Genomic DNA, 15229 nt, shown 5'->3' with positions numbered 1-15229 from the left:
AAAGTGCCACCAACGAGCATCAAGAATAGCACACAATCGTCTGATGATAATTTCTAGCTCCCAGACACCGAAATTATTTTGGGAAGAGAAAACACGACGAAACGAAGTTCAACAGACGATGTTTTGGAAACTTTTTTTATTATGCGCCGCTACAGAAGTTCCCCTGCACACAAATCTGCGTTCTTTGCCCTCGCATCGTTCCGGTGTCCCCACAAACTTGTCTTGTTTTAAAAATTCAGAGATTTTCCTTTTACAATAATCCCAAAAAAATCGCAACTGCTTCAAAATGCCAGCCTGCTTTTAAGAGTCACACACCATTATGTGACGTCATATATCGTGATATGACGTCATATATCATTTTCCACTGTTCTGGGATCTGATGCCCTGCAAGTTGTAGTAAAGGTGTAAATTCAACGCCTGCACCTGTAAGATGGTGTAGCGGATTAGCCTTGGCGAAAATGTGTTTTGCTTTTATCGAGTAGAGCGCCGCCGTCCATCTTGTTTATTTTTGTCACTCGCTTAATTCAATGGTTGTGCACGTGGTAATTCGTTCGCAAAGAACATGATATACTGTTACACAGGAAAAAAAAACAAGAAACCAATTTCTATAAAGGCCTTCCGTTTCATACATCTTGTATACTGTGGTTAAATTACCAAGACAAAATGAATTATTATATTTTGAACTGAAAAAATGGCACAAGATGAAAACTAAATAGTATATGAATAAGGTTTCATTGAGTAGGTGTCTATGATAACTTTTTACTCTTATGATACAAAGCATCCATCACTTTACTCATGCTATGAATTATCTCCAAGCTATTTTCGTACGTTTTATCCACTGGAGAGTGGTCGAAGATAATCAGAACCCCAGCACCTTGGTCAAGAATGCCTGTAAGTTGAAAACATTGCATGCATATTTACGTTTCAAATTATAGTGTTAATTTCTCCCATGAGGCGGAAAATGTTGATGCCCGGGTGATGGGAAAGTCTATTGGTGAACGAAATTTTATGCATTCCCCAGTGCGGGGAAAAAATATAAAAGTGAAATATTTGCAAAATAGCCATAATCCTTTTTGGGTTAATGGGGCATGGGTCACTTTCAGAGCTGAAAGAGTAACTCACCGTGTAGTTTCGTATCTAATATCATTTGGGACAACTTCTTTTCAACGATGTTCTGAAAGGAATCAAGACAGACATCTTACGGACGATCGTACGGAAACACATACATGTACTTCCTAAGTACTTCTACTAACGAATAATTACCTTATCCAATTTAATTAAATGGGAAACATGATCAACCTAAAAAATCCATAAACACATTATAAAGCAACCTGAAGTTCATATATACTTAATTTGCAATTAAAATTAATAAATGTTCTTGTATTGTGACACAGAATATCTTTAGAATCCTTAAAGAATCCGATCGTATTATATGATACATGCAGGATGATGCTAACGATGCAGACTAATTATGTTATGAAACTGATACAAAAATTGCCCAACAAATAACATTCCTAAACAAATCGCAAGAGATGTTGTCGGGACGCACAGTCTTCCGGCCGCTTAACTTACTATCCATGATGCAGTATAGTCACGTCGTCCAGATCATGCATAAGAGAAAAAAGATTGCATGATAGCCTTATAGATTTTAGAGAACTATACAGTTGTTCCTTCGGGTAAATCTATGTATAACATTAATCAACTTGTGTTTCCGAATTTGCTGCAGTAAGTTATTGGCTACAGTACATGAATCCTTTTTTGAACACAAAGGGAGAAATTTCCTAATACAATTTATAGACCTAACCTGAAGCAGGGACAGGAAAGAAAATTTAGGCCGACTGGCTCAAAGAACTGCATGAACAGAAATAAAACCGACTGAGCTGGAGATGGTTGCTGAGCTTTAATCACGCAGATTCAAGAACATATACGATGGAGTGATGTCATGCAGCACCGTTTTTATCATCGCGAAACAAGGAAAGATTAACTGCAATTTTATCTACAGCTAACCGAATAGGTGTATATATGTATTAATCACCTCAACTCTAGAGAAAGGTTCCACAATACGGCACAGGTTTTGTTCCAGAAGGTTGTCGTATAAGGTGTCGAGATGATTCTGAAAAAAAGAAAACAATTAAAAAAAGCAGATGGAACGTCTTAAAATTCGCGTTAATTGAATTGTGATATATAAAGTCTGATAAAGGCTTATTGTTGACTTATCATCAAATGTGCATGGTATAACAACTGCCTAAAATAAAAAAGATTCCCGACGATTCGACAACAAGCTAAGGACTTTCGTAAGGGGAGTTAGTATAACTCAACTCTTAACTAACTCGCTCGATGACGGTGGAAACGTCAAGTATAGTGTTTTTGTCAAGTTTAGGCAGTTGTTACACCGCATTTGATGCGAAGTTGTTTGAAGATGCTACATGTGTGCATACATGCACGTTGCTCTCTGGTTTAATTGTTGACTTACTTGGATTATTGGGTCCCCTTGTAATTCCTCATTGTATGTTGCAAGTATCTAAGCAATCAAACATTAATGTAGATAAATTTCTGTGTACCCAGGCCACGAAATTCAACGACGGGGAATCTCAAATGACTGCCATGCACACAAAAATGCAATTCTTTTAAACTGCATCCCAGTGAACTCTAATAAGACTGGAACGATAACTCAACAATAAAGACTAGTCATTGGATGAAGCCGATTTGAATATAATTTGCTGATTAAGGCGGGAGCCGCGCGAGCAAATCAAGCCTTCAAAAGAACTGGGGAGAGTGAGAATTCCGTAAAAAATAGTATTTTTTGGCAAAAAATTGCCAGAAAAGTGCAATTTTTATTTGACCACTTCAACTTTAAACAACGAATTTACCCTTTTTGGATAGACCTAAGTAATCCGCATCATCTTACTGTAAAAACCGGTGAGGTACCAGCTTTCTACTTGAAATATTTAAAGAATTTGAACGAGCCGAAAAAAAACTTCGCCTTCAACTCGCAAAAAAAATAGGTTTGCACCTTTTCACGTTCATAAAACTTGTTTTTTAGTAAAATCTAAGTGTCAATGCTTGTTTTAAGCTTTTCTTCATGATCAGATGAGATGGATTTGTATATAAAAACCGGCGTTGTTTTGGTGGTGTAATTTCAACTCTTGGCCTTCATGGCGGCCATCAGTGCTGGCTTCAAAGATGGCGGCCAAGTTATCGTTCCAGTCTTTTTAGAGTTCACTGCTGCATCCAGATTAGGCACAGTATGCGAAAAGTAAAAACTAAATTCAGGAATGATTATTTTTTAGTTTGCATGTGCTTGGTACTTGGTCTCAACTATTTTTTTCGACCGTACCAGGAAAACAAAATGTTTCAACGGCAATGTAAAGAAGAGACCAAAGGTGGAACTTGTGAAACCGGCTTCTAATTGACGGTTTATACTGATAGTATATATATTCCTGATTCACTGTATGACTTTTTGCGTGAAAGCGTAAAGAGTTACCTTCTTAAACTCAAGAAGTGAGCGCTGATGGCTGGCATCAGCAATCTTTTTCATCGCTTGTAGCTAAAAAAATCATATTGCAAGGGAAAATGAACACAAACTACTTAGAGCGCCAATTAGAGAGTAGGAATAAGTTAGTAAGTTACTCCCGCGATTTCAAAATTTATGTCAAGTTTTTCGAGTAAAAAGTGACGTCAAACTTTATGCATGTATGACATTCGATAAAAACTCTACATAAAAATTGGCAAACATGTAGCACATTTTGAAAAAGATACAATAAGGATATAATGCAGGCACTGGTTCAAAATACCCGCCTGGGTTCACTTACCGAGGGTCCAGAGTATTTGAGGCCAAGTTTGCCGCTGATGATTGACTGCACATCTTCGGGACTATAAGGAGGGAAAATATCAAACGTGCTCTGGAATTACAGTCAATACATGATGTACATGTAGAAAAATACTGTGGAAAATGACAGTCGGTTGCAATGGTAAACTTTAATGTTAAATTTGAGACGTCGAAAGAAGGAAACAGTGGAAAGTTAACAGAAATAAGATTAAAGCATGAACATTGACGCAAAACATTTAGATATTTCGGATGAAGATGGTGCACAGTAGTCTGCTGGTACAGGATGGATTGTCAATTGATATAATATGTGGTCGCAGTACATGGAGTTTGCGTCAATGTTTCATATTTCCGCCTTTCGTTTATGCAAGTGGAAACACGTATCAATGCGATAATATTTCGTATCATTTTTCATCAGATGTCAAACAAAAAGAACCGTCACTGAAATATGTTGCCCTAACACCCTCTGTAACACCACTGTTACACCATTGTAAAGCAATGACATTTGTTTTTATACATACCTGCTCAGCATAATCTTACAAAGCAACATGTATTTTAATGCCGCCGGTGCTTTAGGATTCTCTAGAGAGTCATAGCCCTACAGAACAAAGCAGGCGTAAACAATCGCGGGAAAGCGAGGACCAATGAGGGATATTGTAGTGCAGGGAATTTCTTGATTATTTTTTTTTTATTTATCATCATCACATTCATTTCATCATGATAATGATTTTTAAAGCAGCGCTGTCAAGCAAGGAACTCTATTTAAATCTATATTACAATGAAGCGTAAACACTGTATTATTATACTGCTTGTAGCTATATCTCGCATATTTGTTATATAAATATTGTTATAAAAATATATGAAGCATCTCAAAATTAATTCCAGCGAACATAAATTCGGAAAGAACTCAAGAGCTCAACAAGAAAAAGCGCAATGTTTTAAACCATAAACTCATTGGTCATTTCTACATTTCAGAAGTTAAATAACGGAGTAAACGGATGACCTGCGTTCGGTTGATCCATGGGGAAAGCTCAATAGCAAATTTGACAAATCTACGCTTGCAACTGGGGCCAATAAGTTCGTATGTTAATTTGTTGGTATACTGTTTATTCCAGCAAATATAGTACGGGGCTTTCTTAAGGAACGATTTCCTTTACGCCTCGCATATAGCTACTGTAGTCCATGCATCTAACACATTTACTGTACCTCGAAAGCTTCATAAAAGTAAGAATAAGCTGTTTTGAAGTCTTTTTCCTCGGCGTGGAGAATACCTGAAAATAGGAATTAAAACCATGATCAAATAACTATCGTCAATTTACAATAATTTGTACCGCATATAATAAGCTTGGATGTTGCTCAACATGGATTAGGTGTGACGCTACATCCTGCACTGAATATCCCTTATTTCAGTTATTCGAGGACTATCCGGGCTACAGTAAGAGCGCATAGTGACATATCGAAAATTACAATGTGATAGACAAACCTGACTGCATATCCAAGGCGGCCTAAAAACAAAGGTTAAAATGCAAAAGATGTTAAAGACGGGATAATTGATAAAAGTATTTCTGTGAAAACAAACGATAGCTTGTGAACCAGGCGAGTAATCCAGTCTGTTATCATAGTTTGGCACTTTAGTCTTTATCAGAGGAAATTAGCTATATAGACGCAAAATCGTTGACCTGTAAAATTGTCGAACCTCATTTTGGGTTAGCCTCCTCCGCAGGCATTTCTTATGTATTAAATTACATTAGACATGGGTTATAACTAATTAATACATAATAGGCGCCTGAGGATGAGCCTAATTTTGGGTAGCTAACAACAAAATACTCAAGTCAATAGTAAAATTAACTACAGTGTACATGTACCTCGTACAACCAGTCCTTAATGATATCATTCGATGTGGTAAAGTGCATAGTGAGAAGCGAGTGAAATTTAATTGTCCTTTGATGTGCGTATATAGTCAAATTTCAACTGCACACCTACCTGCAATTTCGGTGGACAGTAAATCGCATTGGCAGTCGTCCGTGCCGACGTAAGAGCAGCCCTACGGAAAATGAAAAAGTACTGTAATTTTAATTGTGTAATGTAATCAGCGCTTAAAATCGCACAGATGATGAACGTTATCATGGTTGTTGGGCAGAAACATATCTTTGCACGCCTGTTGCTTGGTTAACCATTACCGTAACGGCCTCGTTGGCATTCGGGCAGAGTCCCACAGAATACAATACGAAAGGTAATCTCCATTTTTTTGCCATAAGCGCTATTTTTGTCATGTTCAAACTGAAGCCCTCGTCCCTCTATATAGCAATATTAAAAATGGTCTTGGGGCGACTACTCTAAGTACACTTGCTGAGTTGCGAAAACTCTTTCAGATTGGTTAAAGCAGCTTTTTGATGGCCATATGCATTTGAGCCATCTCCATGCACTCACAGCGGCTAGTCGTCATGCAGAGGGAGACTCTTTTACTGTCGCTAAGGCAAGCACGCGTTATAAAGTTCAAATGTACTGTATGTACCTTGATTTGGGAATGTTCTTTAACGAGTGATATATTTTACTTTCCAATAACTGTACTTCGACCAATAACATCTTATCGTCCAGTTTTTTCAGCTCTTTCAATAATTTCGAACCTAGAGAGTTTCACACAATTTACATGACGCAACCTGCATGTATCTCCCATCAAATTCCATGCAGGTCTGTAGGTATAATAAGAACGCATAGGTACATTATTTTCACAGCTTTAGAAAATGAAATGACATTTTACATACCCAGTGACAGAGCTTTTGTGTACTCCCTTACACCATAATATAAGCCCACCAATCTCGACTAAATTTAAAAGGGTATATATCCGTTTTAAAGTCACGCAGCTGAACGAAAGTATTTTACACTAAATACGGTATGCGTATTATACAGTATACAATAACATACAGTGTACTCATTACGCATATACTAACCTCTAAAGCTTGTCGTAAAAACACTCTTTTCTCACTCTTTGCCCACTGGATGCATTCAAGACACAAATCAACCTATTAAATGCGATACATATACATTATAATATATGTAGTAGAGGCTGCTTTTCGCTATTTTTTCTACGCACATGAAATTCTAAATCCGAAGGTTCTTCAGCCTAACGTCTAAATTTTCTTATTATTTTCGAGATGTCTAAGAACTGAGAACTTTGATCATAAATAGCTAAACCCTGCACTAACTTTGACAAGAATACTAGAACACCACTATTTACTGACGTTTTAATAACTTTTCCGTTATGAAAACGACCCAAGTAGTGCATTAACATATGTAAACCACCAGAGCCACGTAACTGGATATTTTATTTTGTTTTCCATGCTTGAATAACATAATAGAAACACACGGGGAGCGACAGTGGACGATGCCTACGAAATACGAGCAGCAGGCGAAACCTTAATAACGTTACTGTAATGTCAATAAGCTTTAAAAACATTTAGATAAGTTCATGCATTCGAAAGTTTTAAATAAGTTTGGCCGAATAAATTTTGGCAGGAATCCTGAATCCAAACATGATTTTCAACCAATCAGTGCTGGGGAACGATTTAAAATCTGTTGAGAACTCACCTCTGTACCAGTGGATACCTCCATATCGAGAAAAAGATCAAGTAATTCCCGGACCATTTTAGCAGCCTTGGCTTTGGAAATAAGCAGCATAAAGGGTTGAATAAACTTCACCAGTCCTTCAAGTTCTGCATATTGGAAAAGTATTTCAAATGAGCAAAATTCTGATGCAATACCTCTATATATAGCCTTTTATCTAGCTATTGATCTAAGCATAGAGAATCTAAACAGACATATGGCTACATCCATTTTCACCATGCATCTAAAGTCTATACATCCCCCCATGTGATGGGATTTATTTTGACAGTCACATGTTTTCAGTCCACCGTTCAAGTTTTCAAGTCAAAGAAAAACTATAGTTTTGAAGATAAAAACTAGTTATTTAAGTAAATTAGTTTGTAGGTATACCATGTAAGTATTTAATATTGCAAAGCTTTCAGTCTGTTAACCCAGGCCTTCATCAACGCAATTACTAATTATAATACCCAAGTGCAATTACTTATTTTAATAATAATTCTTATTATTGTTATAAACCAATTTACTTATATTTTAATACGTAAAATTAGAAGAATATTTTTAGTTATTTTTTCAAAACAATAGTTAGTGTTCATTAAAGGGGTGCTGCTGTTTAAAACAGTATACACGACTTAAAATGCAGTATCACTAGTATATGTTCTGTAGTAGCTCATACATCCTCAGTTTCTAAGGATTAATAATACAGTAATCATTTTCTCAAACAAAGGCAAAAAAATGCCTAAAATATAAATTGCACAGCTAAATAATGAAAAACCAAAAGTTTTCAATCTGCATAAAAAATTTGCAAAGAAATTTCTACCTTTAGAAATGCTTTTAGATTATTAAGATTAGTTAATGTTTAATGCTTATAAAAATGAACTGGATTACAGTGAAGTTATAAAAATACAATATTATGATATTAATTAATCATGGTACCTGCTGCACGTCCATTCTTTGCCAACAATGAACCTAGATCTAAAATAGCTTGTTCCTTTACTCTCAAGTCATCTTCATTTGTAACATCTACATCTCTTTTAACTACATTAAAACAATAAAGTTGGTTACTACGTGCCCAGTGGATTTCGAGTGAATCATAAAACAGTTGATCAATGGCACTTAAAGTGACAGTGGGATCTTGCACATTGTCAAGATCTTGACGTCCTTTAAGTCAAGCCAGCTAACAAACTATAACATTAATATTGTACTATAACTCAATAGCTATATACACAGGATAAATGTTTTAGGACGAGTCTGATAAAACTCAGCATTCGTTAGAAGCTTTTCCCTTGATTAAATGTTAGGTCAATTGATATCTACAGTTTTATTGCTTGTAAAGCATTTTTAGAACAGTTTTTGAACAAAAAATGCTTCAGATCAAAATTTGGAGGAAAATGGGCAAGGGTACACAACTACTAGAATGTTCAAAAAATTGCCATGAATATATATTCTTATTTAACATACTTGTTAAAGTAATAACCATTATAAGTTAATTTTAGTACCGGTATTAATAAAAATGAAGCAAACATTGAATAAGATCATCAATAGGACTTTGGTTTTTGTTCTATTAGTCTTATATAAAAGCATAATGATTAAAATGCCAAATTTTATCCTCTGTGGATTCTGCCTTGATGACAAAATACTCATATGCAACTAATTATACAATACAAATAATGTGTTTGACAGAATTAACAGTATTCCTCTTGATATGAAACAAAATACGCACCTATAGCGGACAAAAGTTCCATGGCCCTCTCAGGATCTTTGTGCGAAACATGCTCGGCTTTCTTTAATTCGTCCTCCATCTTGAATTTGTCTAACGCACACTGCACACCGCGCATGCTCATTAGGTCTAAGGGTTCACACTATTGTTCACACTGGTGTATTATTGCCGTGTATACACCAATACACACTCCGAACTGCTCGATGCAACTGACTGAGAATGTCTGCCTTTGTCTGCCCTACGAACGATAAGTCTATTTTGAGGAGCCAGTGACTCTCCTGTTTTTGATATGAACGGAAACATCGTCGCAATGCACGCTCAGTGTACCAACTAGCCATGGGCATGAAGAAAAAACGGTGTTCACTGATGGAGCTTGGTTTGCAGTTTACTGAATTAAAGCGATTTGTGAAGACATCCAGCGAAAGTACGGCGGAACTGTTGTCGAAAAATTATTTCCAGATCTTAACTTGGCTATTGATTGGCTATTAAATTTGCCTTTATTTCTCTTTCATAAGTTGTTTTTATGGCAAGCAGACTAGGACTTGAGCTTGAAATTTGAAAAACCGTGAAAAGATTACAACTTGTAACTAGAATGGAATCTAGAGAGATTAGTATTTTGCATGTTTATAACTAAGTATAGCGAATGGTAGAAAAAAGACGCGGAGAGCGTTTGTGTTGCTTTGAATTATTAGTTTTAATAATAAGTATAAAAATAATTATGAGACTTAATATACTAATGTACCAGTACAACCCCCATTCACTACCCTTTCAAAGGGGGGAGTTTTTTTGAAAGGCACCTCAATCTGTAGCGGCACATCCTAGAAACTGTTTGCCAAACATCGTCTGTTGGACTTCGTTTCATTGTGTTTCTCTTTCTAAACTGATATTTCGGTGTTTGGGGGTTTTTCACCAGACGATTGTGCTCAGACTTTGCTCGCCAGTCGCACCTCTACTGAGATAGGGAACGAAATCCTTTAATAAAATGAAAGGGCATTTCCCTCTCCTGGTAAAAGCTAGGGAAGCAGCTGCTCGCCGTTCCAGCGTCCTTGGTCTCCTACCATTTGCACGGTGATCTAAATAATATGTATACTGTAGCTTATCATTAGACCCTACGATTAATTTAGTGTTTGTATAACCTCACCTGTTAAATAATTTTATCACTTCTAATTTTGCAATTAAACGAAACTTACCTGGAAGTTGAAGTTTGATTGGAATTCTAAGTTGTCATCAGTCAGGAACGAAGGAGTCACATGAGATGCGCATGCGTCTTGCCAATCAGTCTTCATCGTGAGTGGTGTAGAAAACTCAGGAACGAAGGAATTTGGGCGGCGTGGGTATACATTTCACGGGCATGTGACTCCTTCGTTCCTGACTGATGACAACTTAGAATTCCAATCAAACTTCAACTTCCAGGTAAGTTTCGTTTAATTGCAAAATTCTATTTTGTCATCAGTCTACGTCACTACAGAGTCACATGAGATTTCAAAGTTCTACGCACACGAACTATACTCGTAACCGAGTATTTATTTAATTTTAACATAACATGAACATCAAAGATTTATGTTAACTACTTAAAGTGATAAATTTTCTACGACAGTTTGTCCAAAATTAGATTGTTCTAATGGTTTACCATAAAACCGTGCAAACGTTCCACTATTCGACCAACCAGCAGACTTCATGATTGTCACCATATCTAATCCTTTTCGATGACAAAACGATGTCGAGGCAGCTCGGCTGCTATGTGCACCATATACATCCGTATTAATACCAGACGATTTAAGAACTTCCCGGACCCACCTGGCCACTGTATCCTTCGAGATAGAACGGTGTGGTTTAACATAGCTAATTAATAACTGCGTATGCTTATCCCTCAATTTTGCAGTCCTTTCGATATATTCGTCCAAATGTTGTACGACACATAATCCGGGGTCTTCATCGAAGGCCATCAGTTCGATAGGATCGATATGCTTACCACTCTTGGTTTGTTTCAACTTCTGCTGTATCGTGATCCGGTATCGGTCAGTCATTTTTTGCATGTATTTTATATCCATGCTATGCACAGTTTGGCACCTCTGGCCAGTCAATAAACACAACAACATTGTTAACTTCAAGGTAAGCTGTTTCAGTGATAACGCCGCGGGAATCCCTTGGTTCTTTAGATAATTCAAGACAACATTAACGTCCCAAATCTCAGAGTATCTAGGTAGCGCCGGCCTCAGTTCAAATATTCCTTTCATTGTCCGGCTAACGAGAGGGTGATCCCCAAATGTCACTCCATTTTCCATTGGCAATATCGTTGATAAGGCAGAGCGAGCTGTATTAATCGCACTGTAGCTTAACCCCGATGCATAAAGCGATCCCAAGAACTCAACAGCATGCATTACACCCGGACAAAACATATCCACCCCTTCATTATCACAATACGTTTTCCACTTGGTTAAATAGATAGAGTATTGTTTGGCCGTTCCTGTGCGCCAAGAGGCCATTACTATATCCGTCGTACTGGAAGTAAGTCCATGTCGTTTTATCCTTTCCCTGATAATAGAACTACCAGTAGGTTTAGCTTTTGATGTAGTGGATGTTGTTCCGTGGGGTGGCTGGGTAAGGTCAACAATCTGTCCGTTGCCTTTAGACGTACAGGTTCTCGCTCTCGCATTTGCATAGCCATAGGATACCAACCCTGAGTGGGCCAGTCTGGAATCACACAAACTCCTCGCGCCTTGTCCATTCTTATTTTGCTTAACATTGATGAAATAACACTAAATGGTGGAAATGCGTAAAAATTTAATGTTGACCAGTCCATGCTAAATGCATCAATCGCGACAGCATTCGGATCTGGTTTGTAGGACACATATTTTGAGAACTGGTGATTAATGCGTGAAGCAAACAGATCAATATCTGGGTGAAATCTAAGTTCATTCAATGCTTTGTTTAGACTACTAGTGTTTAGTTTCCATTCCGAGGCAGTCTGGTTACGTCTTGACTCAAAATCTGCAACCAGGTTTTGTTTCCCTGGAATGTGTACAACACTAATCCATATTCCTCTTGCAATGCACCATTCCCAAATTTTATGTCCTAAATTATTACAAACATCTGAATGGCTAGTGCCCATATTGTTGAGGACACTTATCGCGGTAGTATTGTCTGTCCTTATCCTGATATGGACTTGGGATCTTTCTTTTGCAAACGTCTTAAGACCCAAAAGAATTGCAAACATCTCCAAATAATTTATGTGATGTTCTGCCTCAATATGAGTCCAATTTCCCCCGGAGGATACACCATTACAGGTTGCACCCCACCCTAGTTTTGAAGCATCAGTGGTAATTGTTAGGACAGGTAAACCATGGCTCAAAGGCTTAAAGGAAGTGAGTACATTCTGGACCCACCAATCTAATTCTATTCTCGCTTCAGCAGAGAATGTCATAATAGCATCAAAATTACCCTGATTTTGCTTCAAAGCTAGAGTTTTATCATGCTCAAGGTGTCTATAGTAAAGGGGTCCATAAAGGACTCCAGGGAAACTGGACACAATCTTCCCTATGATTTTGGCAGCATCCCTAATAGTTAAGAATTTTTGTTTGAGCAGTTTTGTGCAGTCCTTCTGCAGCTGGGAAGCTTTCTGAGGTGTTAATCTCACAATCATTGTGACAGAGTTTAAAATAAACCCCAGAACCATAATTTCCTGGCTAGGTATCAAGCAGGATTTTGTTGGATGAACAATAAAGCCCACTTCATCTAATAATACTACTGTGTCCACAACATTATGTACACATAGGTTATATGTTTGACCCTGAAGGTACAAATCGTCAATATGTGCCACAGAAATATGGTTCTGTTTATGTAAATAAGCCAGAAGTGGTTTAAGAATTTTAGTGAATTTTCTTGGGCAACAAGAAAGACCATTTGGTAAACAGGTGAACTCATATGTCCTGCCATCCCATTCAAACCGTAAATATTTTCTATCAGAAGCATGAATAGGTATTGAATAATAAGCGTCCTTCAAATCAATACAGGCCATATAACAATTTTTTACCATGAGCTTGGTTATAGTGTTTAGGGAGTCCATTTTGAAATGGTGATAGGTCACATACTTGTTAAATTCTTTCAGGTTAAGTATTAACCTAAATGAACCATCCTTTTTTGGATGTAAAAATATACCTGATAGTATCTGATCAGGTTCTGGTCTAACAGGTACTATTACCTGTTTCTGAACTAATTTCACAATCTCCTGATCAATGAGCAACTGCTCATTTTTTAGCCTGATAGAGTTCAAAAGTTTGTGCTGAGTTGGTATCTCATCACATTGGATTCTCATACCAGCAATGTCGGAAAGTATTTCCTTGTCATAGGTAAGGTCTACCCACTTTTTAAAATGGTTAGCCACTTGTCCAGCTGTGAAGTCAAGGCATCTCTGCTGGAGATATTCTACTAAACATGGCACAAAATCTAAAAATTTACTTACCGAATTTTTAATATCCTGCAATTTCTGCATTATTTCCTCCCTGCCGGTGGCACATTTTTCCTCTTGGCAGGCCGAGTCTGGCCTTTCCAGAAAAATCTTTCCCTGGTCTTCGATAAGGGTGACCAGATGCTCGTTGGCCGCTAGCATTACTTTCCCTGGAAATTTGTTTCCTACCACTTTGTCGTGTGATATTGTGTGTCATGGTGTTTCCTATTCTGCAGGATTCCTTAGCATCCCGCAGCCGCTTTGGCAGATCATCACCAAACAACAACTTACTGTCCTCATGATCTGCAGAGGAGGAACATATAGACACATATTCCGGTTTAAGCGCTGGACGTATTTGATCTCTCCTTAATTGGGACAAATTGTGATTCATATGTCCCAGAAGGGCAATAGAATCAACAGATTGAGCTAGCACTGATTTAGAATCAATTTGTTGCCCTGCCAATAAGGTATTGGTCATTTGAAGGTTAGCAAACAGGAGTTTCCTTGCTATTTGTTGAAAATTGCTTAATTGTAAGTCAGTTTTCTTCTTTTGGGAGGAGAGTTGACCCCAAATCTCTGGGTTCACTCTGACCTCAGTAATATCCCTACAATTCTCTGGACGTTTGTATTTTGTAAGTAGTGCCTTAACCTTATCAGAACCTAACTGTTTGCCCCAACGCTTGTTGGCAATATCAGCCAATGGTTGATTGACACTTTCCCCGGTGGGTTCATCTTCCTCAAGCGCGTTAGCTAAGTCGCGAAGAAGGTCAGAGTCTGGTTGGTCGTTGACCGATTTGTTTTGCCCGGTGAGCAATAAGAGGTCCTCCTCAAGATCATCCTGTTCGCTACCGCTCGCATAAATGCTAACTCGATCATCGTCAATTTGGCGGGAACTCCCTTCATGGGTCTGACGCGTGGTCGAGCCTGTTGAGCCGAGTGCTGACTTTGATTTTGTCGAACTATTCGCCGGTGGCGACTGTGAGCGAGCTCGTTTTCGACCCGTTGGGCTCTTCGAAGAACGTCGTTCTTCATAGATTTGTTGTAGCATGGTAGCCATTTGGCCCATGTTTTCTCCAATAGTCTCTAAAGCCTCGCCAATATCTCTCGACTGAGGAGGAACGGCGGTTGAAGTAGACGATTCTCCCGCTTCTTGACGTTCGGAGGTATGATAATCTCCCCGATTTTCATCACCGTTATGTAAATTTTCCATTCTAAATTTGAACCTAAAAGGCGAACTGGAGACAGAATACTAAATACTTACAAATGTCAAGTGTAACCACCCGTGAAAACCATAAACAAAGAAGATTTCTTCGCACAAAATTTCACGTTTCGACTTTGGCAAGCGTGCAAGCACTGATTGGCAAGACGCATGCGCATCTCATGTGACTCTGTAGTGACGTAGACTGATGACAAAATAGAATTCAGCTGGTTAACTGAACTAACCACAGAATGAAAAATAATTCACAAAGCCTTGATAAATACCACTTAAAAAAGGAAAATATAATCAAAAACGTCAATGTGGATTATGTTTGGATTTTTGGATTATATTCTCGTAAATTGAAGAAAAAAATGTTGAAAAGAGATTTCAAAGCAAGCAAGGTCAGTTCAGTTTTTGTTACTGATCAGCAATTATCCC

General features: G+C 37.8%; 3 protein-coding genes across 3 annotated transcripts; all 3 read right to left on the bottom strand.

Moving 5' to 3' along the window:
* Positions 1–628: 628 nt before the first annotated feature.
* Positions 629–9234, bottom strand: LOC114531255 (26S proteasome non-ATPase regulatory subunit 11A-like). The gene is made up of 17 exons (XM_028552897.1): positions 9150–9234; positions 8363–8464; positions 7415–7539; positions 6778–6849; positions 6592–6649; positions 6342–6453; positions 5810–5870; positions 5310–5331; positions 5033–5097; positions 4348–4424; positions 3813–3873; positions 3485–3547; positions 2474–2521; positions 2036–2113; positions 1264–1299; positions 1123–1174; positions 629–889 (listed from the first exon to the last, which is right to left on the bottom strand). Exons 1-17 carry the CDS (start codon positions 9226–9228, stop codon positions 747–749), a joined length of 1254 nt encoding a protein of 417 aa, XP_028408698.1. The 5' UTR covers positions 9229–9234; the 3' UTR covers positions 629–746.
* A 1413-nt stretch (positions 9235–10647) lies between these two features.
* Positions 10648–13687, bottom strand: LOC114531256. The gene is made up of 2 exons (XM_028552898.1): positions 13609–13687; positions 10648–11905 (listed from the first exon to the last, which is right to left on the bottom strand). Exons 1-2 carry the CDS (start codon positions 13636–13638, stop codon positions 10718–10720), a joined length of 1218 nt encoding a protein of 405 aa, XP_028408699.1. The 5' UTR covers positions 13639–13687; the 3' UTR covers positions 10648–10717.
* LOC114531295 lies at positions 13673–14876 on the bottom strand (the record flags this gene model as incomplete). Its single annotated transcript, XM_028552928.1, has 1 exon — positions 13673–14876. A coding segment is annotated over exon 1 (1131 nt), but the record flags the coding sequence as incomplete, so codon positions are not given.
* Between the last annotated feature and the right edge of the window lie 353 nt (positions 14877–15229).

This window comes from Dendronephthya gigantea, unplaced genomic scaffold (assembly GCF_004324835.1).
Source record: "Dendronephthya gigantea isolate DGI-Jeju-01 unplaced genomic scaffold, DenGig_1.0 000070F, whole genome shotgun sequence".
In the NCBI taxonomy this organism is placed as follows: domain Eukaryota; kingdom Metazoa; phylum Cnidaria; class Anthozoa; order Malacalcyonacea; family Nephtheidae; genus Dendronephthya; species Dendronephthya gigantea.
Note: the sequence above shows the minus strand (reverse complement) of the source record. Positions and strands in the feature narration are given on the sequence as shown.